General features: G+C 33.3%; 17 protein-coding genes and 3 pseudogenes across 20 annotated transcripts, besides 4 other annotated features; 8 read left to right on the top strand and 12 right to left on the bottom strand.

Moving 5' to 3' along the window:
• Positions 1-18,583: part of a mobile genetic element that runs on past the window's edge.
• TVAGG3_0337160 lies at positions 2-800 on the top strand (annotated as a pseudogene). Its single transcript has one exon. A coding segment is annotated over exon 1 (799 nt).
• On the top strand, positions 829-1,516 carry TVAGG3_0337150 (annotated as a pseudogene). The gene has a single exon. A coding segment is annotated over exon 1 (688 nt).
• Positions 2,468-2,887, top strand: TVAGG3_0337140 (protein of unknown function, DUF4108 family; the record flags this gene model as incomplete). Its single annotated transcript, XM_001291669.2, has 1 exon — positions 2,468-2,887. One exon carries the CDS (start codon positions 2,468-2,470, stop codon positions 2,885-2,887), a length of 420 nt encoding a protein of 139 aa, XP_001291670.2.
• Positions 3,492-4,421: a mobile genetic element.
• Positions 4,707-4,751: a mobile genetic element.
• Positions 4,707-4,751: a terminal%2Cinverted (terminal inverted repeat of LTR141 transposon ID:TVAGG3_0337120).
• Positions 5,229-6,104, top strand: TVAGG3_0337110 (protein of unknown function, DUF4106 family; the record flags this gene model as incomplete). The annotated part of the gene is made up of 1 exon (XM_001579314.1): positions 5,229-6,104. The coding sequence occupies one exon, from the start codon at positions 5,229-5,231 to the stop codon at positions 6,102-6,104; it is 876 nt and encodes a 291-aa protein (XP_001579364.1).
• TVAGG3_0337100 lies at positions 6,279-7,013 on the bottom strand (annotated as a pseudogene). The gene has a single exon. A coding segment is annotated over exon 1 (735 nt).
• On the bottom strand, positions 7,104-7,718 carry TVAGG3_0337090 (organellar and viral DNA polymerase type B; the record flags this gene model as incomplete). Its single annotated transcript, XM_001579316.1, has 1 exon — positions 7,104-7,718. One exon carries the CDS (start codon positions 7,716-7,718, stop codon positions 7,104-7,106), a length of 615 nt encoding a protein of 204 aa, XP_001579366.1.
• Positions 8,002-8,943, bottom strand: TVAGG3_0337080 (organellar and viral DNA polymerase type B; the record flags this gene model as incomplete). Its single annotated transcript, XM_001579317.1, has 1 exon — positions 8,002-8,943. One exon carries the CDS (start codon positions 8,941-8,943, stop codon positions 8,002-8,004), a length of 942 nt encoding a protein of 313 aa, XP_001579367.1.
• TVAGG3_0337070 (uncharacterized protein) lies at positions 9,612-9,965 on the bottom strand (the record flags this gene model as incomplete). Its single annotated transcript, XM_051230638.1, has 1 exon — positions 9,612-9,965. The coding sequence occupies one exon, from the start codon at positions 9,963-9,965 to the stop codon at positions 9,612-9,614; it is 354 nt and encodes a 117-aa protein (XP_051100368.1).
• Positions 10,500-10,667, top strand: TVAGG3_0337060 (uncharacterized protein; the record flags this gene model as incomplete). Its single annotated transcript, XM_051230637.1, has 1 exon — positions 10,500-10,667. One exon carries the CDS (start codon positions 10,500-10,502, stop codon positions 10,665-10,667), a length of 168 nt encoding a protein of 55 aa, XP_051100367.1.
• Positions 10,805-11,467, bottom strand: TVAGG3_0337050 (uncharacterized protein; the record flags this gene model as incomplete). Its single annotated transcript, XM_051230636.1, has 1 exon — positions 10,805-11,467. One exon carries the CDS (start codon positions 11,465-11,467, stop codon positions 10,805-10,807), a length of 663 nt encoding a protein of 220 aa, XP_051100366.1.
• On the bottom strand, positions 13,789-14,508 carry TVAGG3_0337040 (uncharacterized protein; the record flags this gene model as incomplete). The annotated part of the gene is made up of 1 exon (XM_051230635.1): positions 13,789-14,508. The coding sequence occupies one exon, from the start codon at positions 14,506-14,508 to the stop codon at positions 13,789-13,791; it is 720 nt and encodes a 239-aa protein (XP_051100365.1).
• TVAGG3_0337030 (HNH endonuclease family) lies at positions 14,537-15,121 on the bottom strand (the record flags this gene model as incomplete). Its single annotated transcript, XM_051230634.1, has 1 exon — positions 14,537-15,121. The coding sequence occupies one exon, from the start codon at positions 15,119-15,121 to the stop codon at positions 14,537-14,539; it is 585 nt and encodes a 194-aa protein (XP_051100364.1).
• On the bottom strand, positions 15,281-15,862 carry TVAGG3_0337020 (phage tail repeat-like family; the record flags this gene model as incomplete). Its single annotated transcript, XM_051230633.1, has 1 exon — positions 15,281-15,862. The coding sequence occupies one exon, from the start codon at positions 15,860-15,862 to the stop codon at positions 15,281-15,283; it is 582 nt and encodes a 193-aa protein (XP_051100363.1).
• TVAGG3_0337010 (uncharacterized protein) lies at positions 15,882-16,034 on the bottom strand (the record flags this gene model as incomplete). Its single annotated transcript, XM_001579318.1, has 1 exon — positions 15,882-16,034. One exon carries the CDS (start codon positions 16,032-16,034, stop codon positions 15,882-15,884), a length of 153 nt encoding a protein of 50 aa, XP_001579368.1.
• Positions 16,054-16,455, bottom strand: TVAGG3_0337000 (uncharacterized protein; the record flags this gene model as incomplete). The annotated part of the gene is made up of 1 exon (XM_051230632.1): positions 16,054-16,455. One exon carries the CDS (start codon positions 16,453-16,455, stop codon positions 16,054-16,056), a length of 402 nt encoding a protein of 133 aa, XP_051100362.1.
• Positions 18,584-18,820: 237 nt separating the features above from the next.
• On the top strand, positions 18,821-19,669 carry TVAGG3_0336980 (uncharacterized protein; the record flags this gene model as incomplete). Its single annotated transcript, XM_001579320.1, has 1 exon — positions 18,821-19,669. The coding sequence occupies one exon, from the start codon at positions 18,821-18,823 to the stop codon at positions 19,667-19,669; it is 849 nt and encodes a 282-aa protein (XP_001579370.1).
• Positions 19,670-19,673: 4 nt separating this feature from the next.
• TVAGG3_0336970 (serine threonine-protein phosphatase family) lies at positions 19,674-19,916 on the bottom strand (the record flags this gene model as incomplete). The annotated part of the gene is made up of 1 exon (XM_001579321.1): positions 19,674-19,916. The coding sequence occupies one exon, from the start codon at positions 19,914-19,916 to the stop codon at positions 19,674-19,676; it is 243 nt and encodes an 80-aa protein (XP_001579371.1).
• Positions 19,917-19,934: 18 nt separating this feature from the next.
• Positions 19,935-20,297, bottom strand: TVAGG3_0336960 (uncharacterized protein; the record flags this gene model as incomplete). Its single annotated transcript, XM_001579322.1, has 1 exon — positions 19,935-20,297. One exon carries the CDS (start codon positions 20,295-20,297, stop codon positions 19,935-19,937), a length of 363 nt encoding a protein of 120 aa, XP_001579372.1.
• A 1,034-nt stretch (positions 20,298-21,331) lies between these two features.
• TVAGG3_0336950 (protein kinase superfamily) lies at positions 21,332-22,501 on the top strand (the record flags this gene model as incomplete). Its single annotated transcript, XM_001579323.1, has 1 exon — positions 21,566-22,468. The coding sequence occupies one exon, from the start codon at positions 21,566-21,568 to the stop codon at positions 22,466-22,468; it is 903 nt and encodes a 300-aa protein (XP_001579373.1).
• A 66-nt stretch (positions 22,502-22,567) lies between these two features.
• On the top strand, positions 22,568-23,131 carry TVAGG3_0336940 (uncharacterized protein; the record flags this gene model as incomplete). Its single annotated transcript, XM_001579324.1, has 1 exon — positions 22,568-23,131. The coding sequence occupies one exon, from the start codon at positions 22,568-22,570 to the stop codon at positions 23,129-23,131; it is 564 nt and encodes a 187-aa protein (XP_001579374.1).
• Between the last annotated feature and the right edge of the window lie 25 nt (positions 23,132-23,156).

Raw genomic sequence — 23,156 nt, 5'->3', positions numbered from 1 at the left:
AATGGCAGAAGACATAATGGTTTATACTATTACGACTAAAAACCCTGGGTCATATAATTCTATAACAACAAACTTACAAAGTCCTCAAGGACGGTATTGTAAACTAACCTTAAACACAATGACGACTAAAGCCTGTTTTGCTCTTTTGACACCAGAAGACTTTATTGTTGTGAATGGTAAAAAATACTCCTTTGAAGATACTTACTCAGATATACCACCAACAGGTTTTGTTGACTTATTTAATACTTTAAGTACAGGTGTAACATGTGCTGCAACTAGAGCAGGTTTCATTATGTTTGGATGTCCGACTGAGTTTACTATAAACAATATGAGCTATAATACAAAACTTATATCTGGTTTTTACTACCAACAGTTTCCTATAACAGGAAAAGGTGTCATACAAGGAATGTCTGTTCCATTGACTTTAAGTACACCTATTTTTATATATTGTTTCAAACTTAGGTTCAAAGTGTTATTCGAATGTCGACAGAAACTACTATGACCAAAAGATACTTATGCGTATAAATAACACATTCTCTGCTGGTTTGCCTATTGTTCATTCGAATGCAGAGTTTTCAGCTTTAGTAAACTCAAACACTTTAGCAAACATAAACTTAACCTTAGTTGACGCAAACTTTGTTCCTGTAAAACTTTTATGTCCTATGTATTTGTCAATGACGGCAGAAAGTTTCGAATTGGAAGATGCAACTGGTGAAAGTATTGTATTACAAGAACAACTTCAACAACAAATAGCTCAAGAACAACAAATGCAACAAATGCAACAACAAAGTCAAGAATAAAAAAAATATTTTTTTTATTTTTATAAAAATGTACAGAATAGATGTTTCAGATTTTTATGACTTCCAAGCATTCAGAAATATGTGTCCATTTCGAGACTATAACAAAGCAGTCGAGAATTTGAAACGTTTAGTCATTTATGTTGACTCTGCCCCAGAATGTTATGTCATGAAAGAATGGGATGTAGTCTTTAACAAACCAAGAGCAACAATAGTTTCAGAACAAGAATGTAGACAGAAACTTAAGAAAATAAAAGTCGTACAAGTTGGCATGAAGATGTTAGATGCTTGGGATATCTTATTGTCAAAGTTAGAAGATTTTTCAGTTCGAGGTATAAAGTTCTATACACCTTCTCCAAACTTCTATTCTATCTTCACTGGATATAAATACGAACAAGTAGAATGGAAAGAAATATAAATAGAAGCTTGGTTAGACCATGTCAAAGAAATTATATGCAATGGAAACGAAAGAGTCTATGAGTATATCTTATGTTGGTTTGCAAACATCTTACAACATCCAAGTGCTAAGAATGAAACTGCTCTCATTATAATTGGAAAACAAGGAACAGGTAAGAACACATTCTTTACAGATATTTTGTGCAAACTGTTAGAAGGTTATTCGAATCCGAATATGACAAACTTAGAAAACATCTGCGGTAAATTTAACTCTTCAATTGAGAATATGAAACTTATAGTTTGCAATGAACTTCAAAGTATAGATACAACAAAAGTTTTGAACTCAGATGCTTTGAAGAGTCTTATAACAGACAAAGTTGGAGTTGTTGAAAGAAAGTATAAAGACCAAAGAGTTTGTGAAAATGTTGCAAACTTCATTATGGTTTCAAACAATACTGTTCCGATGAAGTTAGAAAGTTCTGACAGAAGATATGTAGTTGTCAGAACGTCAGAAGCTCATATGCAAGATACAGAATATTTTGACGACTTAGCAGAAACTTGACACCTAACTTTTACAACCACTTGTTCTCATATTTCATGACATTAGATATTTCTAAGTTCAATCCAAGACAAATTCCATATACCGAAGAGAGACAAACATTGTTAGAAGCAAACAAGAGTGTATATGAACTGTTTATAGATGAGACTAACTTTGTGTCATTAGATGAAAGGTCATTGTACGATGAATATAAACAGTATTGTCAAGAGTATGGTTATATGACAGCGTCTAAACGAACATTCTTGGCAAATGTCAAAAGTCTTTTAGACATACAGAACGGCGTATATACAAAGAAAAATTTTTCTGAGTAAATTTTAAAAAAATATTTTTTTATCCGATAGAAAAGATGGCAGAAAAATTAACTTTTTACATAGCGCCAAACCCTTCTTGCCCACATCTTTTTAAGCCACAATATATAGACATAGAACTAAATAGAGAAAGCGAAATTCTACAAACAGAAGAAACATATAGAGACCTAGATAACGAAAATGGATATGCGCTTTTTTGGTTAGGCTGTCCTTATGAAATGTATGAAAAAAAGGCTTTATATGAAGAATATAGAAAATATTGTTATGAAAACGATATAAGACCAAGCTCTAGAGAAAAATTCTATGCTGGTATAAAACATCTTTTCGAAGTTCGGAATGGCAAATATAGAAAGAAATAATTTTTCTGAGTAAATTTTAAAAAAATATTTTTTTATCCGATAGAAAAGATGACGAAATATATTTCAGTAAACAAGTACATGACAGAAGTCAAAGAAGAACTAGACCCATTCATATATTTGAATGTTTACTTCTACCATTTTGAAAAGTCTTCATTCAGCAAAGTTTGGAACATCGAACCAGTTAAGTTTGCTATTGTGACTAAAAATGGTGCGAAATTTGAAGACTTAGACATAGAAGGTTTGTTAGCAGTCAAAGAAAATTTTGACAGAAGGTTCTCAAACCTTAAAGAAGGCAAAGCATACAAACTTGTTATACCTTATGAACCAAAGAAAGCAGACGACTATGAATATTATGAGTCTAAGATAGTTGAAGTTCAAGGTAAATTGGTTAAAAAGATTTTAGAGTCTAAGCCAGTGTTTGCCCCTAAAGAGGAAGAGAACATTGACATTGACCCAGAAATGTTCTAAAAATAAAATTTTATTTTTACATGTCAAATTTCTTTTTCTCTGGAACTGGCTCTGGTTCTTTCTTCTCTTCTTCTACTTTCTTTTCTTTCTTTTCTTTCTTTTCTCTCTTCTTCTTCTTTTCTGGTGGAGTTATGTCAAATTTGGCGCAACCATATTTATGTAAAAGTTCTTTGTCCTTTAATAGCTCTTCTATTCTGTTTTCTATTTCATCTTCAAGAACAGCGCATGTGCCTTCTTTGCATTCTAAGAACTTTTGTTGGACTTCATCTTTCCAATCGGCGTCATCTCTGTCAACAAGTGTTGTGCATGAAAATTCGGTTCACTTCACTTCTGACAAAAGTGACAAGTTTACATGGCAAAAATAGTTTACGTGGCAAAAATACATAGGGTATTTTTTTTAAAAGTAGTTATCTTTATATATAAAAATAAAACTTTTGATATATTTGAGTAAATGATTTATTAATTTATTTATTTATTTTTTTTAAATCAAATCATATAAATATATATATATATATAATAGTGAAATAGAACAAGAGATAATTATTAATGATTAAATTGTAGACGAGGATAAAAGTTTAGATAAATTAATAAAATTAGTGTGGAATCAGACAAATTTCGGGTTGTTTGGGAAGGAATTGTTGGCTATGATGTACTGATTCATGATCAGTACATCATAGCCAACAATTCCTTATACAAAGTTCAAAAACTTGGGTGCAATCAGTTCTGATTGCACCCAAGTTTTTGAACTTTCTCGAGGGAATGGAAGGGTAAGAGGTATACATTATGAATATATACCTCTTACCCTTCCATTCCCTCTCTGACAGCGGGAAACTTTGTCTGAATGTTAAACTATTCAGACAAAGTTTCCCGCTGTTTGCGAAGGAATTGTTGGCTATGATGTACTGATTCATGATCAGTACATCATAGCCAACAATTCCTTATACAAAGTTCAAAAACTTGGGTGCAATCAGAACTGATTGCACCCAAGTTTTTGAACTTTCTCGAGGGAATGAAAGGGTAAGAGGTATACATTATGAATATATACCTCTTACCCTTCCATTCCCTCTCTGACAGCGGGAAACTTTGTCTGAATGTTAAACTATTCAGACAAAGTTTCCCGCTGTTTGCGAAGGAATTGTTGGCTATGATGTACTGATTCATGATCAGTACATCATAGCCAACAATTCCTTATACAAAGTTCAAAAACTTGGGTGCAATCAGAACTGATTGCACCCAAGTTTTTGAACTTTCTCGAGGGAATGAAAGGGTAAGAGGTATACATTATGAATATATACCTCTTACCCTTCCATTCCCTCTCTGACAGCGGGAAACTTTGTCTGAATGTTAAACTATTCAGACAAAGTTTCCCGCTGTTTGCGAAGGAATTGTTGGCTATGATGTACTGATCATGAATCAGTACATCATAGCCAACAATTCCTTATACAAAGTTCAAAAACTTGGGTGCAATCAGAACTGATTGCACCCAAGTTTTTGAACTTTCTCGAGGGAATGAAAGGGTAAGAATTATACATTAGACACAATCACTGGCTCATATGCTCCTATTCTGAATCTAACACTATGCAAATTTATACAATTTCTCCACAAATCTTACATTCATTTTAATTTCAACGACCATTATTACCACAAAGAATCTTACCTTCCCCTACAAAATCTAACTATCTATCAATTTAAAAAATGTTACAAAATATTAAATGAATTTTTTTTCTATACGTAATTTAAAGTTCTTAAACTCTCAGCATCAGAATATCCTTACATAGCTTAGCTATATATCGTATTACTTTATGAATAAAAAAATTATTTAAATTATAATAAAATGTTTATTCGTATTTTTACTTTATTTTTAGTTACGAGGCTGTATTTCGAACTCAGGATTTGGGTTTAAGTCCTTTGTCCATTTAGGACCCTGGTCCCAAATTGATTTTGGAGTAGGTTTTCCACCGAAAAGATCTTTAAGAGCTGTATGAACCCATACTGTGTTGTATTCTTCTATTGCGTTTTATACGAACTTTTATAATATAATTCTTAGATAATACATCCGATATGTAAAGTGTCAAAAATGAAGTGAACCGAATTTTCATGCATTACAATCTCTGTCAACAAGTCTGTCATTGACAAATTTTAAGACTTCTCTGCTTAATGTTTTATGGTTCTTGTCATATTCCCAGAAACAGAACTTTAGAACAAATTCACCTTTCTTGTTTACACTATGTAAGATTTTATGGTCGACAGAAGTTTTAGAGTCGAAAAGCTTGTCTCGAATATAGATAGCGAAATCGCTAGACATTTTCTAAAAGATAAAAATTTTAATTTTTCTAAAAATATGTTAGAAAAAAAGTTTGCTGACATTGACAAGAAATTTGAGAATGTTTTGAAGAAGAACAAGAGGAAGTTAGAAAATGCTCAGATAAAGCCTATACATGACAAGTTCTTATTTGCTCAGAATGGTATAACAGGTCTAATCGCACCACCTGGGTCGGGTAAGACTTTCACTTATCTTAAAATGGCTGCACAACAACAAGAACTAGATGAGAAGAACCCATTCTATGAGTTAGTTGTTATTTGTAGTACTTCTGGTCAATTTGACCAAACCGTCAATTCGTTCAAAGATATTATAAAGAAGTCTAAGTTAGTATGTATAAAGGATACTGAGTTGTTAGATTGGATAAAGAAGTACCAAAGAAGAGTTTTGAAGTATAATGCTATAAATGAGTATATAAATTCGAAGTTTAAAGACCCAAATGAGGAAATGCAGAGAATATTAGAGAAGAAACACTTCAGAAACAAACAGAAAGAGATAGAATACATTTCGAAGAAATTGCAATCTTACGATTGGAAGACATACCCTCATAGATGTCTTCTTATCTTAGATGACTTTGCTTCTCATCCTTTGTTAAAGAACAGAGAACAAGACATGTGTCGAATTCTTAAGAAGCTCAGACACTTTAACATCTCAGTCGTAATATGTGTACAGACAGCAAAGAGTTTAAGTAAGGATGTTAAAAGAATACTTACTGACATAATACTTTTCCCTGGATTGTCCGAAGACGATTTCATGGAACTTATGAAAGAGTCCATGGCAGGTAAGTTTGACAGACATGAACTATGGGAGAAGTACAAAGTCATACAAGACCCTCATACTTCTTTCAGAATTCATATCTACGCAAACAAAGTTCAAATTGTAAAAAGTCAAGCTTGAAAAATAAAGAGTTCATTTACTCTACTTGTTTGAAGTTGTCAAAATACTCTGTTATTTTTTCCTTTAACAATGGCAAATCTTCTTTGAAGGTAAGAATTGTACAACCTTTAATATCATAGTGTGTTTGAGGTAACGTATCTTGAACTATTTGTTTCACATCTTCATTCGGTGTCATTGAAATCGGTAAGTTTTCGCGATAGAACCAATTTCTGTCAGATTTGTAAATCTTAGCAAGGTCGTAAAAGCTTTTGTTGTTTCTTCTGACTAAATGCAACATAACCATATCTCTGTCTTCTTCATTTTCCATCTCTTCAGTATAAATCATATACTTATAGTTCTTTTCCTTTCCTTTTGGTACCGAACGTGGTATTCTTTTCTGAATGCTTTTGTCTTTTGCTTCAAGCTTGTTTTCCATCTCTTCACGTTCTTGTCTATGAATTTCGTCAAGAAGTCTGTAAATATACCAAGCATAACGAGGCGAAGCCCACATTGCAAGCATTTACAAGAAGTCTATGTACATAATATCCTCTCAAACCGTTTGGCAATTTTTCACGATTTTCATAGAGTTTTGGCGACTGGGGTTTTTTACTTACTCGCTGTTCTTCACTGTTTTCATAGAGTTTTGGCGACTGGGGTTTTTTACTTACTCGAGTTTTTTGCGACTACGAAAAAAATCCGTAGTCGAATTTTCAGCTTCATTTAATAGTTCAATAGTGCTTTGGTTCCTAAACCAGTCTTGTGGTTTCTTAGTATCTGGAGCAAAACATGCTGTCAAAATACTTTGCATTTGGTACATATCGTCTTTGACCGAACGAATGAGCGGAGTTGTTTGTTAAACTGAACCCACTCATATTCTTCATTTATAGCTTCATGGACTATAACTGTTGTTGTGTTCTCTGTTGTTGACATATCTGTCTTTACATACAAAATAAAAAAATAAATAAAAATAAAACTAACTTTATTTTTTCTATCTTTCACAAAAGACCAAAAATAAACGCTTTACATGTATTTTTCAGCAACTTCGTCAAATAATTTTATAGCTTTATCTATCTCATCTACTTCAAACGTTTCTTTACCTTTTATGGGAGCACCATACATTTTCTCAAACTTTTCAAGTAGTTCTGTTTCTGCAGCTCTCATATCGTTAACGAACACAACCTTAACTCTATTGACTATATTGTCATATCTTTGAGTTATATTATATGTCCTTCCTATCTTATATCTTTTTGTATTGAAGTCCTTCGGTTTCTGAACGATGTAAAGTAAGCCCTCACTGCAACGTTCCGTATCGAATGAACCATATGTTATGAAGTTATATCCAACAACTGGGTCTAACCATAACAAAACTACTGGTATAAGACTTTTGTCGATGAGATATGCTCTTGTTCCATAGAATCTTACCGATATCATAAGCTCAGGATTTCTTGTCAAAATTTTCTGAGTTGAAGCATTTCTAACCCAGTCGTGGGATGTTTTCTTTTCAGATAGTGTGAAAATGTCTGACAAAGAATATTTTTTGTATTTCTTTGAGTATCTTACGTTTAAATCACCTATTCTAACTATTTTGGTCTCATTGTCTATCTTTCTAACTGTTTCAAACTCAATGTTTGACATTTTCTGTCCTTACATACAAAATAAAAAAATAAAAAAAATAAAACTAACTTTTTTTTCTATCTTAAGGAAATTCATGATTTTCATAGAGTTTTGGCGACTAGGGTTTCTTACCTACTCGCTGTTCTTCACTGTTTTCGTACGGAATCTCTATCCTCGGTTTTCCGAGGGAAGCAAACATATGAGGAAATTCATGAATTTTGTTGCTGAATTCAGTAAAAATAATGTTTAGGTGAAGAGGTGAGATTTCACCTCTTTTTTCACCTGTTTTTTCACCTCAGTTATTTTATAAGCGTTTCACATGAATTGTATGATGTATATTTGAAATCCTAAACAATTTCGTAGCTTCTATTTCTTCTGTCAGTACATCGAATGTTTTAACGATACCGAAAGTTTCTTTATACTTCTTCTTGACGTCAGATAGAAGGAAATCTTCTGCTGTTGGATAGTTTTTGTTCAGAAATGCTAACATATCCATTTTATTTTCTGCTGGTTTCTCTGCTTCTTTCTTTAAATCTGCATAGTCGTTTCTCATTCTTTCTATCTCTTTTACTGAGTAGTTATATCTCCTCATTGCTGCTTTACATTTAGAACATTGCGGGTTCATTTTTGCGTTATATTCTGAAACCTTACCTGCTAAAACAACTAAAGCGTCAATGGTTTTCTTTAAATCTGAAGCAGTTGGTTTTATTTGTTCATTCCATACTTTGCCTCTTCTATCTTTATCTCTTATCTGCCATACACATTTTGCAACTAACGAAACAAAGTTGTCGTAGGTCTTAAACTCCTCAGATTTATATATGTCAGAAATGTTTTTATATACCATGTCGCAATCTTTGTCCATAACCTTATGGTTGCAATGAAAACCAAGGAATTCATAATTTACTTTACGTATGAACTTCTTTATTTCTACTGAGTCAGTTGGTTTCACTTCAATTTCGTCGAATTCAGGAATAGTTAGTTTTTGTTGCTGGATTTCAGGTAGTTTAGGCAAATGGTCAATAATGTCCTGCATTTCATAAAGATACTGTTCATTTGTTTCATCTTTCGCACTACAGTCTAAATTACTTGTTAAAAGTTCTTGCTTTATCTTCTGGATTTTTGTTTCGAAAGTATATGAAGAAGGAATGAAGCTTTTCATCTCTACTAACATAGATGTTGGATTCATGACTAACGAGTTTGGTGCTGTAGTTGTTTGAAGTGTTGTAGAACCTATTGTTGCTAACATGTTCTTACATACAAAATAAAAAAAAATAAAAAAATAAAACTAACTTTATTTTTTATTTCGGGAAAATTCATGAGGTGAAAAAACAGGTGAAAAAAGAGGTGAAATCTCACCTCTTCACCTAAACATTATTTTTGGGTCATTTACACTCATTACGAAGAAGTCTTGACAAAACATTTACGATGAAATTCATGAAAATTCATGAAAATTCAAGAGGGTAGAAAAGAGGGTAGAAAAGAGGTTAGAAAACAGGTTAGATGTCACCACTTCACCTAAACATTATTTTTACTGAATTTAGCAACAAAATGAACGAGGTCAGGATGTATGTAAATACCTTTGAATTTATTCATAACACCCTTAGTAAGCTCATAAAATGCTTGTTTTGAGGTCGAGCCACTTTTGGCTCCACCGTATTCTTTCAACCAAAACTCAAGAATTTCCTGCATGAACTGTGTATAAAAAGCAACCCGCGGAATTCCGCGGGTTGGTATATTCTTCACAAAATGCCTTATAATACTCTTCCCAGGACTTATTTTCCAACAACTTTCTAAAGTCTTTCCTAAACTGACTGACTGACGGCACAAAGTGGCTTAACGAAAACATTAATATATAAAATTCGTGAAAATTCATGAAAATTCATGAGGTGAAAAAAGAGGTGAAATCTCACCTCTTCACCTAAACATTATTTTTACTGAATTTAGCAACAACTTTCTCTCAATTGGAGCTGTAGCATACTCTTTGCGTAAGCGGTTCAGACCTTCTTCGAACTCTTGGTCTCTCTTCGATTTGTATTGGAATTGGAATTGTGGGGCAGGGTTTTGCATAAACATCCAAGGGTTGGGGAAGTAAGGCATAGGCTGAGGAGGAGGGTAGTTCGGGAAGCCTTGTAGTGGAAATTGGTAGTAACCTTGAGGTGGAAATTGGTAGTAATTTGGTGGAGGGACTTGCTGGAACTGAGGTGCAGGGGCTGGTGCTTTAGGTTCCTCTGGTTTGGGAATGGGCTCGGTTGGTGGGACGTCGGACATTCGTTTGTGGCTTAACCGTCGGACCACAACGATAAAAATCTCTGCTCCTAGCAGTACTGCTACTGTCAGTAGCAGTACTTTTACTGACAGTAGCAGTACTTTTTCTGACAGTAGCAGTACTTTTTCTGACAGTAGCAGTACTTTTACTGACAGTAGCAGTACTTTATCGTCGAAAACCCTCTCAAATTTTCCTTTTTACTGCTCGTAGCAGTACTTTTACTGCTCCTAGCAGTACTGCTACTGACAGTAGCAGTACTTTTTCTGACAGTAGCAGTACTTTTACTGACAGTAGCAGTACTTTTTCTGACAGTAGCAGTACTTTTACTGACAGTAGCAATGGACAACATCGAACCTACCGACGAGGCAATTTACCTAATTTAAATTAACGAGCTTGTTAAAGACTACTTGCGCAAGGTCATGAAGCCCAAGGTCAAGTTCACCACTATTTCTGGAAGGGCTGCCTTGACTCTCGAGATTTCGACTGGAATTCCAATTCAAATACCAGACGGGACAGCCTTCGACGACATAAAGGAGATGAAGAAAGAAGCCATTATAAAGTTCTCTGCCAAACGTCCTTGGATACTACTTCCAAACAGAGAGAGTCCAATTCCACGAATTATACAAATTCTCAAGGGTCTCCTTCACTTCTCGGGTCAACCATTCTACATAACCTCAGAAGGCGACATCCAACCAGTTCAGTAAACATCTCATTTTAACTCACTTTTTTTCTATCTTAAGGAAATTCATGAAAATTCAAGAGGGTGAGAAAAGAGGTTAGAAAACAGGTTAGATGTCACCACTTCACCTAAAATATATTTTTGCCGAAAAAAATGGTTCATTTACTCACAATATTTTTGTACAAAACGACCCCAAACTTTTAACTTCTTTTCTGCAGCTTCTAATGCTATCTTAGCGAGTTCATATTCTCTAAATTCTCTCTTTAAATCTTCTTGTTCCCATTGGTCTAGTTCGTATGGCGAGTCTCTATAACCAGAACATATCTCACGTTCATGTTCTATTTGTTTTTCATGCATTTTTCTAACTTCTTCTTCGAACAAAGGTTTTGCATTCTCTACTGTATCTTCGAGTTCTTCTTCATCTAATTTCTCATGAACTTTCTTGTCTATGGAGTCCAGAATTTTTCCAACTGCTATACAATATTTTGGAGAAGCCCACATTGCTATATAGTTTACAAGTCTTGGGTCTACATACGTTCCTCTAACCTGTTTGATTTCATCAGGAATTCCTGCATGAACTGTGTATAAAAAGCAACCCGCGGAATTCCGCGGGTTGGTATATTCTTCACAAAATGCCTCAAAATACTCTTCCCAGGACTTATTTTCCAACAACCTTCTAAAGTCTTTCCTAAACTGCTGACACATCTTTGTTGCATTTATATAACCATCCTTGTCTCTACGTAAGACTTCAATACCGTTGTAAGTGCCTTTTGTGAATGTTTCGCCATTAGATTTGTTCGTGAACGTTTTTGCTTCGACTGTCATACTGTTCTTACAATAAAAATAAAAAATATTTTTGGGTGGCTTAACCGTCGGACATTCGTTTGTGGCTTAACCGTCGGACCACAACGATAAAAATCTCGACAAAACATATACGATGAAGAAGTCTTGACAAAACATATACGATGAAGTCTTAACAAAAAATATACGATGAAATCTATTTCCTGTGTTGTTGTCAAAATGTCATGTTGTCACACTTTTTCAAAAAGATGTTAGTTGACCGAGTGACATGGTGACACCTTCAGTAAACATCTCATTTTAACTCACTTTTTTGAAAAAACCAGAATTTTCGAAAAAGTGACACCAACTATTAAAGTTATTTTATTACTAGATTTATTTACAAATTATAAGATAATATCATTAACCGAATATATTTTTAATATAAATAAAAAACTTTTTTTTATACAAAAAATTACAATCAATCGATAAATATTATAAAACATTTATTCCAAAAAGATTAAGTAATAGGTGGGATCCTGCATAAAATATAATTTTATGTCATAAAGTTTACAAATTTTAGATGGACCACAGTGAGAATGTGAGTGGTTAATTTAAAGGTGGTCTGATAAAGATATCGAAGCTTACTCAACAAAGCATGAAGCAGTTTCTAATACACAATCTTACTAGTTGTGTTTTCGGTCGCCAGCGCTCTCATAGGGGTGCTGATTTCAAAAACCACTACTTCAAATTATTCAACAATACTCAATGCAGCATGAAGCAGCTACTACTGCTGTATCTTACTGGTAGTGTTTTGGTCGTTGGCTCTTGCACAGTCTCTCAGATTTTCAATTTTTTTTTCAACACTATCTTGTTTCGCTCTCAGAAAGCTATCCTACAAAGACATCGAAGCTTACTCAACAAAGCATGAAGCAGTTTCTAATACACAATCTTACTAGTTGTGTTTCGGTCGCCAGCGCTCTCATAGGGGTGCTGATTTCAAAAACCACTACTTCAAATTATTCAACAATACTCAATGCAGCATGAAGCAGCTACTACTGCTGTATCTTACTGGTAGTGTTTTGGTCGTTGGCTCTTGCACAGTCTCTCAGATTTTCAATTTTTTTTTCAACACTATCTTGTTTCGCTCTCAGAAAGCTATCCTACAAAGACATCGAAGCTTACTCAACACAGCATGAAGCAGTTTCTAATACACAATCTTACTAGTTGTGTTTCGGTCGCCAGCGCTCTCATAGGGGTGCACCGAAATTCAATTGTTAATGATATCAATTCACAAATTGGAATCGAAGATCAGTATGAAATTTAAAATATAAATAAATTTTAATTATATTATTTTTAATTTTTTTAAATAAATATACATATATAAATACATGCATATATACATATATAAATATATACATATATAAATATATACATATATAAATATATACATATATAAATATATACATATATAAATATATACATATATAAATATATACATATATAAATATATACATATATAAATATATACATATATAAATATATACATATATAAATATATACATATATAAATATATACATATATAAATATATACATATATAAATATATACATATATAAATATATACATATATAAATATATACATATATAAATATATACATATATAAATATATACATATATAAATATATACATATATAAATATATACATATATAAATATATACATATATAAATATATACATATATAAATATATACATATATAAATATATACATATATAAATATATACATATATAAATATATACATATATAAATATATACATATATAAATATACATATATAAATATATACATATATAAATATATACATATATAAATATATACATATATAAATATATACATATATAAATATATACATATATAAATATATACATATATAAATATACATATATAAATATACATATATAAATATACATATATAAATATATTTATATATATAAATATATAAATAACAAAATACAATCAAAAAATAGTGTTTGGAAATTTAAGGTTAAGTGTCACTTTTTCGTAAATTCTACCACACTCCACACTTTTTCAAAAAGATGTTAGTTGACCGAGTGACATGGTGACACCTTCAGTAAACATCTCATTTTAACTCACTTTTTTTCTATCTTAAGGAAATTCATGAAAATTCACCCGTTGAATTTTGTATAAAAAGCAACCGTCGGAATTCCGGCGGTTGGTATATTCTTCACAAAATGTTTGTTTTGAGGTCGAGCCACTTTTGGCTCCACCGTATTCTTTCAACCTGAAGCATTTAATATATGTAAAAATATATGGTTTAAAAAACGTTTTTACTTCATATTTCTCATCTAACAAACATGTTGTCTGACTGCTTGAGGGTTAGGTTGGTACCATTCGAACTTGACACTTGCAATTCCTTCAATTGCATTCAAAATGTCTGAGTCGGAGTCAACCATTTGTTCTCTCTTTGTAGTCTTGAAAGCGTCAAGAAGCATTGCAGCTGTTGTGACATTGCCATGTGCATAGTAAATGTGACCGTCCAAATCTGTTACGGTTAGTCTGAGATTGTATCCTTTCTTATTTCCGTCTTGTATGGCAGCAAGTACACCCATGAAGCCTTCTTTGTTCTTTCCTTCGTCAAAGTTTACTGTAAAGGTTCGACCAGATGTAATTTGACTTCTAACTTCACGATACTTCTCATATGCATATCTTGTTCTTTCCATGGGAGCATGACCATCCTCTGCACTACCTTTTTTCCTTCTCAAAGGATGCAATTGTTCGTCATGTTTCCAGTAGAATCTGGCAAAGCCGTCGTGTCCTTCAACTTGAGGTTCACTAACATTGAAAGGCAAGTTCATAAGACGTTCTTCTTCTAACCTCTCTAGTCTGTTTGGATAATTGGCGCGCGCTGTTTCCAAGTCCATCTCGTAGGTCAGACCAGCCAGTTTGTCATAGACTTTTATGGGTCTTCCCTTCCTATATTTAAACTTCTTCGAAACTCTCCAACCATATCTTTGCAACTCTGCTTTTATTCTAGCAGATTTTCTATCCATTCTATGCGGAGGCATTTCTATAAAAATAAAAAAATATACTGTTTTAAAATGGTATGCCATATAGCTTCTTGAATTTGTTAAGAAGTATTCGAACGCATTTTCCATCTGTATCTCTAGCGTTTACATGAGCATAGCCCGCCTTAGTAAAATATACTTGTAATTTCCTATAGCTTACGCCGGTATAAAGGTAGAAAGAGTCCTGTTCTTCGCTATAGTAGTAAAACTCAAACGTATGCTTACCATAGTCTGTAATTTCAATTGCTTCATCTTCTAGTTCGTCGACAAATTCGAATACAATATCTCGAAATTTGCCTTTGTTCTTATTGTTTTCAGAACAAGTAACCCAGCGTAAGTTTTCAAGTCTATTGTCGTTTCTTATATGGTTTATATGGTCTACAAAAGGTAAATTGTTAGGGTTCGGTATAAAATGAGTTGCAATGACAACATGTTTAAAATAGTGTTTTCCACTCATATCCATAGTAGTATATCCGTCATTTCGCTCACATTCGCTTAAAACTCTTTTTGTCTTTTTTTTTCTGACTTCAAATGACTCACAACAGTGAATTTCATATTTCTCATCTAACAAACAAGTTTCCCAACGGTCTGTTCCAACAAACTCAGCGTACATTTCAAATAAAATAAAAAAATGTTTTTTTTTAAAAAAATGTTTTATTTTAAATGGTATGCCATTTCATATTTCATCGTCTAACAAACAAGTTTCCCAACGGTCTTCTCCAACAACTCAGCGTACATTTCAAATAAAAATAAAAAAATATGTTTTTTTTCTTTACTTTACATAACCGCCTGCTGCCATAAGTCTTTGACGCCAACCCATACCAGCTAATGAAGGTTGACTTTTAGTATTGAAACTAAACTTTGGTTTTGGTTTATCTTCAGTTTTTGGTTTTTCTTCTTCTATCGGTTTTTCGTCACTTTTCGGTTCCTCTGACTTTACCTCACTTGCAGGAACAGTTGTGTCGTCAACATCTTCATAAATATCATATGCCATTTGTTTTTGTTTTCCTTTCAACTTTTTGTGTTTGTTGTAAAGTTTAGAATATTTCGACTCTAAGTCAATGAGATGTTCTATAATGAACTGTTGGTCAGTGAAGTAAACTTTTCCATCTGTTGTCTCGAAAGCTCCTTCAGACTTCAATATTTTATTTGTGAGAGTCTGTTTCTTTTTTGAGATACTAGCCGTTCCATTTCTATGAAAAGTGACTTTATAGTTAGGGTTTGTATTTCCAGACCTGGCACTTTCTATTATTGAATTTTTCTCTTCATCTGTAAGTTCTTTGACAGGTTTTGACAATGGTTCTGAACTTTTTGTTTGTGGTGTCAAATCTACCGTTTCAACTTCTTCGGTCATTTCATCTCAGTAAAAAATTTTAGTTTGGTTTGTTTTCAACTGGTTGTTGTTGTTTTTTAAGTCGGTCTAAAACTTCCTGAGGTATAGGAAGAACTTGACAAACACGTTGTGTAACTGCTGGAAGTCGACAAATCCATCTTGAACCCATTTGTCTCAATGCTGTATTGTTCATTTCATCTCAGTAAAAAACTTTACATTCCCCAAGTTTGAGGTGGTTGCGGTTGGTTATTGTTTACCCACTGTTGTGCATGGTTATATCCTCTGTTAAAGAATCTTTCACCTTGGTCCATATAGTGTCCTGCTTGGTTATAGTAGTCATTTGCTTTGTTATAGTAGTTTCCTGCTTGTCTTCCTACATTGTCCATCCATCCTTGAACTTTTCCTCTTGTTTCAGGATTTGGAATAAGATTTGCTGCATCTCGTGCTACATCCCAACCTTTCTGTACAGTTTGTATAATAGGTTGTGCTTTCTCTTTAAGTATACCTAATGTACTCAAAATCTTCCTTCCAACTCCAAATACACCTCTGGCTATTGTTCCCACTGCGGGCAAAAATCTGGATGCAACTCCTGCTAATGCGCCAAATAAACCCATTTCTTATGGGTTAAAAAATGACGAATCCAAACAAGGACCCCTATGTTTCTAAGGCAACAAAAAAAGCACTCATGATAAAAATCTTTAGTTCAACACCAAATGCTTGGTTTATGGATATCTTGGAAAACATTCCGAGGTATAAAGAAGATGGACCACCATACTGGCTAATATTTGTCGGTCAAAACACAAGATACTGTGAAGCCATACCATTACAGTCCAAAAATATTTTAGATGTGAAAACTGCTTTGACAATATTCGTTGACAAATACCATCCAACAAAACTGACATCTGACTGTGAAAGTTCTTTCAAATCAGACGATATTAAAAACTATCTGCGTTCAAAAAATGTAAACCAATATTTCATTGTCGACCAAAACCATTCTGCTCTTGGTGTCATTGACAGTTGTATAAAAATCTTAAGAGACTTAAACCAACCACAAGGTGGTGAAGCAAATGAAATGTCATATGACGACAAGTATAGACACTTTTCCATGGCAAAGATGAGACAAGTTTTAAATATTTACAATAACCGTAAACAAAAAGGTTTGGGAAACCACTCCCCCGAAGAAATGAAAAACAACCCTGACTTAGAGAAAGACTATATATTTAATAATTTAGTCAAAAGAGACAAACAAGAAAGAATGCCGGGCTTCAAACTTCAGAAAGGTGACAAAGTAAAAATAGAAATACCTAAACGCGACCCATATGAAAATACTATTGACTATGACAACAATGGGAACCCGACAGGTACTCACATTCGTGTTCGTAAAAATAGAAGAAAGTATACAAGAGAATATTATGAAGTTTTAGGCAAACATGGCAAAATGTACACACTGCAAGCAGAAGATAAAACGACTATTGTCAGACCTCGTTTCAAACTTGTCAAAGTTCAAGGTGGTATACTTTCAAAAACAGTTCCTAACAAATATAAGACAACTCCTGACGAATATGCTAAAGAAGTTGAAAATGACGACTAAGCATTTCTATACCATGCGTAAACTGTCATGTAAGGTGGCATGTAGTCTTTACTTTGTCCCGTTGTTTGCGTATATCCTGAAACGCGATGTGTATGGTTTCCATCTCCCTGAGTGTTACCCCAGAAACAATTTATAGCAAACTGAACGTTGTCTTTAACATCATATCCTTTACCTTTTTTCATTGCTGACCAATCCCAAAATTTATGCTTATGCCAACCTGCTTGAGATGTACTTAAATCTACGTAGTGACTATGCGCAGGTAAGTTTTCACCTGAAATCGTTTTACTTCCACCTGTTTCCTTTGAAGAGTTTGCACAATACAAAAACCTGTCGACTATTTGAGTCCAAGTTCCAAAACCAAGTACTACTTCTGGTCTGGTAGAGTTCATTGACGTATAAATAGAACCTATAGGATATACTGTTTGAAGTATTTCTGTCTTTAACGTTTGAAGCTCTGTTTTGTCAGCTTTTTTATCATATAAATCTTGAGCAGTGAATTTAACTTTGTTTTCATCCTCCATGACATAGACATTTCTACATCTAATGTCTTCATCCGATGTTAAACCTTGTGGAAAGTTAGGAGGTTTCCAATTTAATACATCCCCACCAGTTTCTTCAACCGTTCCTTCAATATTTTCTATACCAACAGTTCTGAAGAAATCGTGTGTATGTCCAACGTCACTTTTCCTGTTTAAGGTTTCTTGTAAGTTTGTAATATTTGCAATGGTATGTGTATGTCCAACGTCACTTTTCCTGTTTAAGGTTTCTTGTAAGTTTGTAATATCAGATATAGAATGTGTATGGTTCTTGTCGGCTTTAAGGTCTAAACACCCTGAAACCCATCCTGTATCGGCTTTAGCTTTTAAAATCTTTGTTGTCCGTTCATGGTACCATTCAACCCTTTCTTTAATTTCATTGTCTTTTTCATCCACATATTCCTTATCTGCCTTCTTCACTAACGCACTAGTCACACATGCTAACTCATCGTCAACATATGTTTTATCTGCTTTCTTTTCAACATCCTCTTTCGTTGCATAAGCTTTGTTAGCTCTTTCTTCTTCTTTTGCTATTGCATCGTCTACATACTCTTTGTCAGCTTTGTTGTCAACATCTGCTTTCAAAAGAAGTTCATCTATAGGTTTCTCGTTTAAAGTTCCTTTTGTTGGATTTATACAAACAGTATGGTTCTTACTGTCTTGAAATAGAAACTCGTCTGTCAATGGGTTTAATGTCAGTTTTAAGTTTCCTTCTTTCAATGACTCAGATATCTTAGAATAGTTTGAAAAGTTTGTTGTGTTCTTATTTAGAGCTTGCATAATGAGTTGTCGGTTGTGTTGTATTTCTCTCATAGACGCTGTTTCATTTGACATTTTTATTCTAGATAAAATATGCTTCCAATAGAAAAAGAAAATTCAAGAGTTGCTACAACTAAACCATTAGATGAACTTTTTACTAATGTCGGTCAAAAGTTTGAGACAGAGACCGTAAAGCATGAAGGCTATCGTTTTGACTACCCATTAAGATGGCTAAGAGACCCATCTGTCACAAAAGCTATTGGCTTTCGTAGAATGAAGTTTGTGTCTGTAGAAGATAAAAGTTTTCCATTTATTGTAAGGTTTCATATAGATTATATATCTGAAGGGAAACGAAAAATGTGGGAAGAAATTGAGCTAATACAAGTTGACCTTTCATCTTCTCTACAGACTGCGTTAAAAAATATAGAAGATAAAATAAATTCATGTTATGCAAAATATGCTGATGAATATGCGAATACCAATAGCACACTTTATGTGAGAATTGTATATGACAAACAAAATTCACAAGTGTCATTTCAAATCTACGAAGACAATCCAAATAAAGACGAACAAATATATACAGAATTCACTGCAATGTCATGGTATTATTTGCAAAGAATGTTAAATCAGAAAGTCGAACTTCCTTTAGCAAATATTTACAGTCGATATGCAAGAGATGAACCATATTTATTTAAAGATGTTTTCGACCCAGCTGCTATTATTGTTCATGCTTCATTTTCTGGCGCCCAAAACTCTTTCTTATGCTTGGCAAATGACTTTTACGAAAAACCTACAAAGTTATACGAACCACCAAGTGGAAGTATTTCAGACTTTCAAGTATGGTTTACTACAGATGGAAGAAAGAGAATAGTTCCATTATACCATGCGTTTTACTTAGAACTTAGTTTCATATACAACTACTATCGAACGGTAAAAATATAATTTTTTAATACGGTTGAGGTGTTGGATTTGGTTGCCAACTAGACTGTGGTGCAGGTTCAGGCTGTTGTATAACAGGAGCTTGCTCTTCTGGTTCAGGGTCTTTAGGTATAATACCAACGAACTGACCTACTCTTTTACCAATATTTTTGACACCGTTCCAAATTCCTCTTCCGACAGATTTTATTCCATTCCATATACCTCTTCCAACATTTCGAAAGAAGTTTCCTATCTTACTGAAGAAACCCATTTTACTATATGTAAAAATCTAATGTCCGCCTAGTCTCTTACGTTTCCTGTTGAGTTCCATAGCATTCTTTAACTGGAGCTCATACATTCTGTTTCTCCTCTGGTAGAAAACATATTCTGGGTCAACTCCTGTGTTCGCGTCATCTGCATAAAGTTGTTTATATCCCACTTCAGGGTTTGTATAAAACTCTTTCCATCTCATATTTGCATACCATGGTGGCAAACCTAACGCAGCGTCATTTGACATGGCAGTTTGCATTTGTACATCTGTTGGCACTTGACCATAGTTTGCCATTGCAGTTTGTATTCTAACTTCATTTGGAATATTCTCTGGGTTTGGTTGTCCAGGTTGCTGTGCATTCGCTAAGTTCTGTGCGTCCATTTAATATTAGATAAAAATATCTCTTACGAGTACATATACTGAACATTTGCAGGCATTGGTTCATCTTCATATTCTCTGTACTTTTCTGCCACGTCAAATAAATAAATGACACAATGGAAAAAACCTAAAACAAGTAGTCCTATTTCAAACCACATTTACTTACTAATAAAATTTCTTTGTTATGACACTTTCTCCGGTTTATAGGACCTCTCTCATATTCTATCTTGTCATATCTAAACTCATAGTCATGTATGTCCTCTAACCATCTCATAACGGTTTCCAAACCACTTTTATCGGATGTAAAGTAAAAGCATGGATGGTTATGTATAACGTCTAAAGTTTCTAAAGAGTCTCTCAAAGTCCAGTCTACTTGGTATTGAAAATCCCATGTGTTATAGAACGGCGGGTCCACTATAAAGAAAACATTTTCCTTGTCTTTATATTTTTCATACAACTCTGTCCAATAACATCTCACAAACTCTATACCCTCAATATATTTTTCTATGTCCTCTTTGAAAACATTTGTATAGTTAAGATATAAAACTTTTGACATAAGTGTTTCAATGTCATGAACTCTTATAGAACCACTATATAATAGTCTAGCAGATATACTATCCCAGTCTATATATTCTGCTTTTTTCAAAACCTCTCTCACAATATTTTTGTTATCTAATGGTATACGTTCCATCTTACCTATAGGTATCTTTTCTTTTAACTCTTTCAATATATTGTTTGTGTCTGGAATATGTTTGAGACGGTTCATATAGTTGTCGAAGTCATTGCATATAATCTTTGAGTCTGGGAATATTGTATGGCACAAATGGGATATATAGAAACTTCCACCGAACAAATCTACAAATGTTAGACCATTCGGTAGTTTCTTAAGTTCTCTCAATATAATATCTTTACATTTACTCTTATTTCCAAAGAACGGTAACGGTGGTTTTGTAAAATTCATTTATATATAATAATAAAAATGTTTTTTTCCTGAAAAGTGACAGAAAAGTGACAAAACATGAAAACATATATAATTGTGAAAAGTGACACATTATATAATGTTTTCGACCCAGAAGAAGGCTTCTTCCCAGAAGCAATGGAGGAAGAAGAAGAGTCCTCCGAATTCACACCAGAAGACTAACAATTTTCCGAATAAAAACTTCATTTATACTAAACATCTTCGGGGCTAGAGGGCACGAAGTGCCTGGAAGCCCCACTACCTTTTTTTTTTTTTTTTTTTTTTTTTCAATTTCATCATATCTCCCTTCAAAATGGAAAAATTTGTTTGCAATAGATTCAATCGAAAAAAGAAGTTAGGAAGAGGAGGTTTTGGAATCGTTTATATTGCAGAAGATACAGTAACAAAAGAAACCCTAGCATTAAAAAAGATAATGGTTCGTTCTCCGAAAGATGGAATTGAATATCATGCGATACAAGAAATCAGACAGCTTAATGAATTGCAACATCCGAATATAGTCAAATTCAACGGCGTATTCACACACAAATTTACGTTGTATCTCTCGACAGAATATTTACCATATGAATTAATTCATCTTTTCAATAAATATCCTGATCATAAGTTACCAATTAACATTGTTAAATGCGTAATGAAAGGAGTTTTACAAGCTTTATCTTATATGCATAATTCTAAAATAATGCACCGCGATATTAAACCAGACAACGTATTATTTGATAAAAATGGTGTTCCCAAGCTTATAGACTTTGGTCTTTCTTGTGATTTTCCATCAGATTTCGGACCAATGATCTGCCAAGCAACAACTTTAAATTACAGAGCTCCTGAACTCCTTTTCAGCCAAAATAACTACGGATCTGAAATAGATATGTGGTCTACTGGCGCAATGTTTGCTGAACTATTGCTAGGAAAGCCAATTTTCGATGCTCCAAATGATATTCATTTATTATCTCAAATTGCAAAGACACTAGGAACAATAGAATGGTCTGGATGCGAAAAAATAAGAGCATACATGAAGTTTAGTGCTCCTGAAGGATTTTCTATTTCAACTTTTGATGATAAATTTAAAGAATTCGGAAATGACGCACTTTCCCTCTTGAAATCATTGCTTGTATTAGATCCGTCTAAAAGAATTACAGCTGATGAAGCTCTTAAGCATCCTTTCCTCTCTGATGCTCCAGATTTTATTTCATTTGAATGATTTTTTTTGAATAAATGTTTGTTCTTCTCTTAATAACTACTTAAGTTTTATTATATTTAGTCTATACTAATCAAATGAGTTAATTATTCTTCATTTCCAATGGATGACGAAACCAAGCAAATAATAGCTTTCTTAAGGAGTCAAGAAAGAGGAGTTAAAAGATCAGTTGATAAGGTTCCTATGCCTAAAAGTTACGTAAAAGAAATGAATTATGTCCAAAATGAGCTCTCAAAACCAACTCAACCAGATAATTTTCACATCGACCATGAATGGGCATTTCATTTTGTAACATGGTTTGCAAATTTACGACACCATTTCGAAACAACATACAATGAACCTGAAAAATTCATTGATTATGAAAATGCTATTAAAAACATACGACAAAATATGCAACCAACGCCATATAGCGTTAGTAAATCGACTTCATCGATGATATTAACATATTTTCAGAAACGAAATACTAATTTCACTGAAAATGAATTAATTTGGGTGTTCAATTGCTTTATTTTCATAGATCAATTACTTTCACCTGATATATGCGTTGTGATGCAAAACATTCAGACATTAATATACAAGCAAATGCAAGAATTAGAAAATAATGATAAATTATTTTCACAATTAGCAATAATTTCGATAATAATAACGAACTATTTCAAGCAATAGAAGCTATTCGTATAAGAAGACATGA

Source organism: Trichomonas vaginalis, chromosome V (assembly GCF_026262505.1).
Source record: "Trichomonas vaginalis G3 chromosome V, whole genome shotgun sequence".
Taxonomy (NCBI): Eukaryota; Parabasalia; order Trichomonadida; family Trichomonadidae; genus Trichomonas; species Trichomonas vaginalis.
This window is presented reverse-complemented; position numbering and strand designations above follow the sequence as displayed.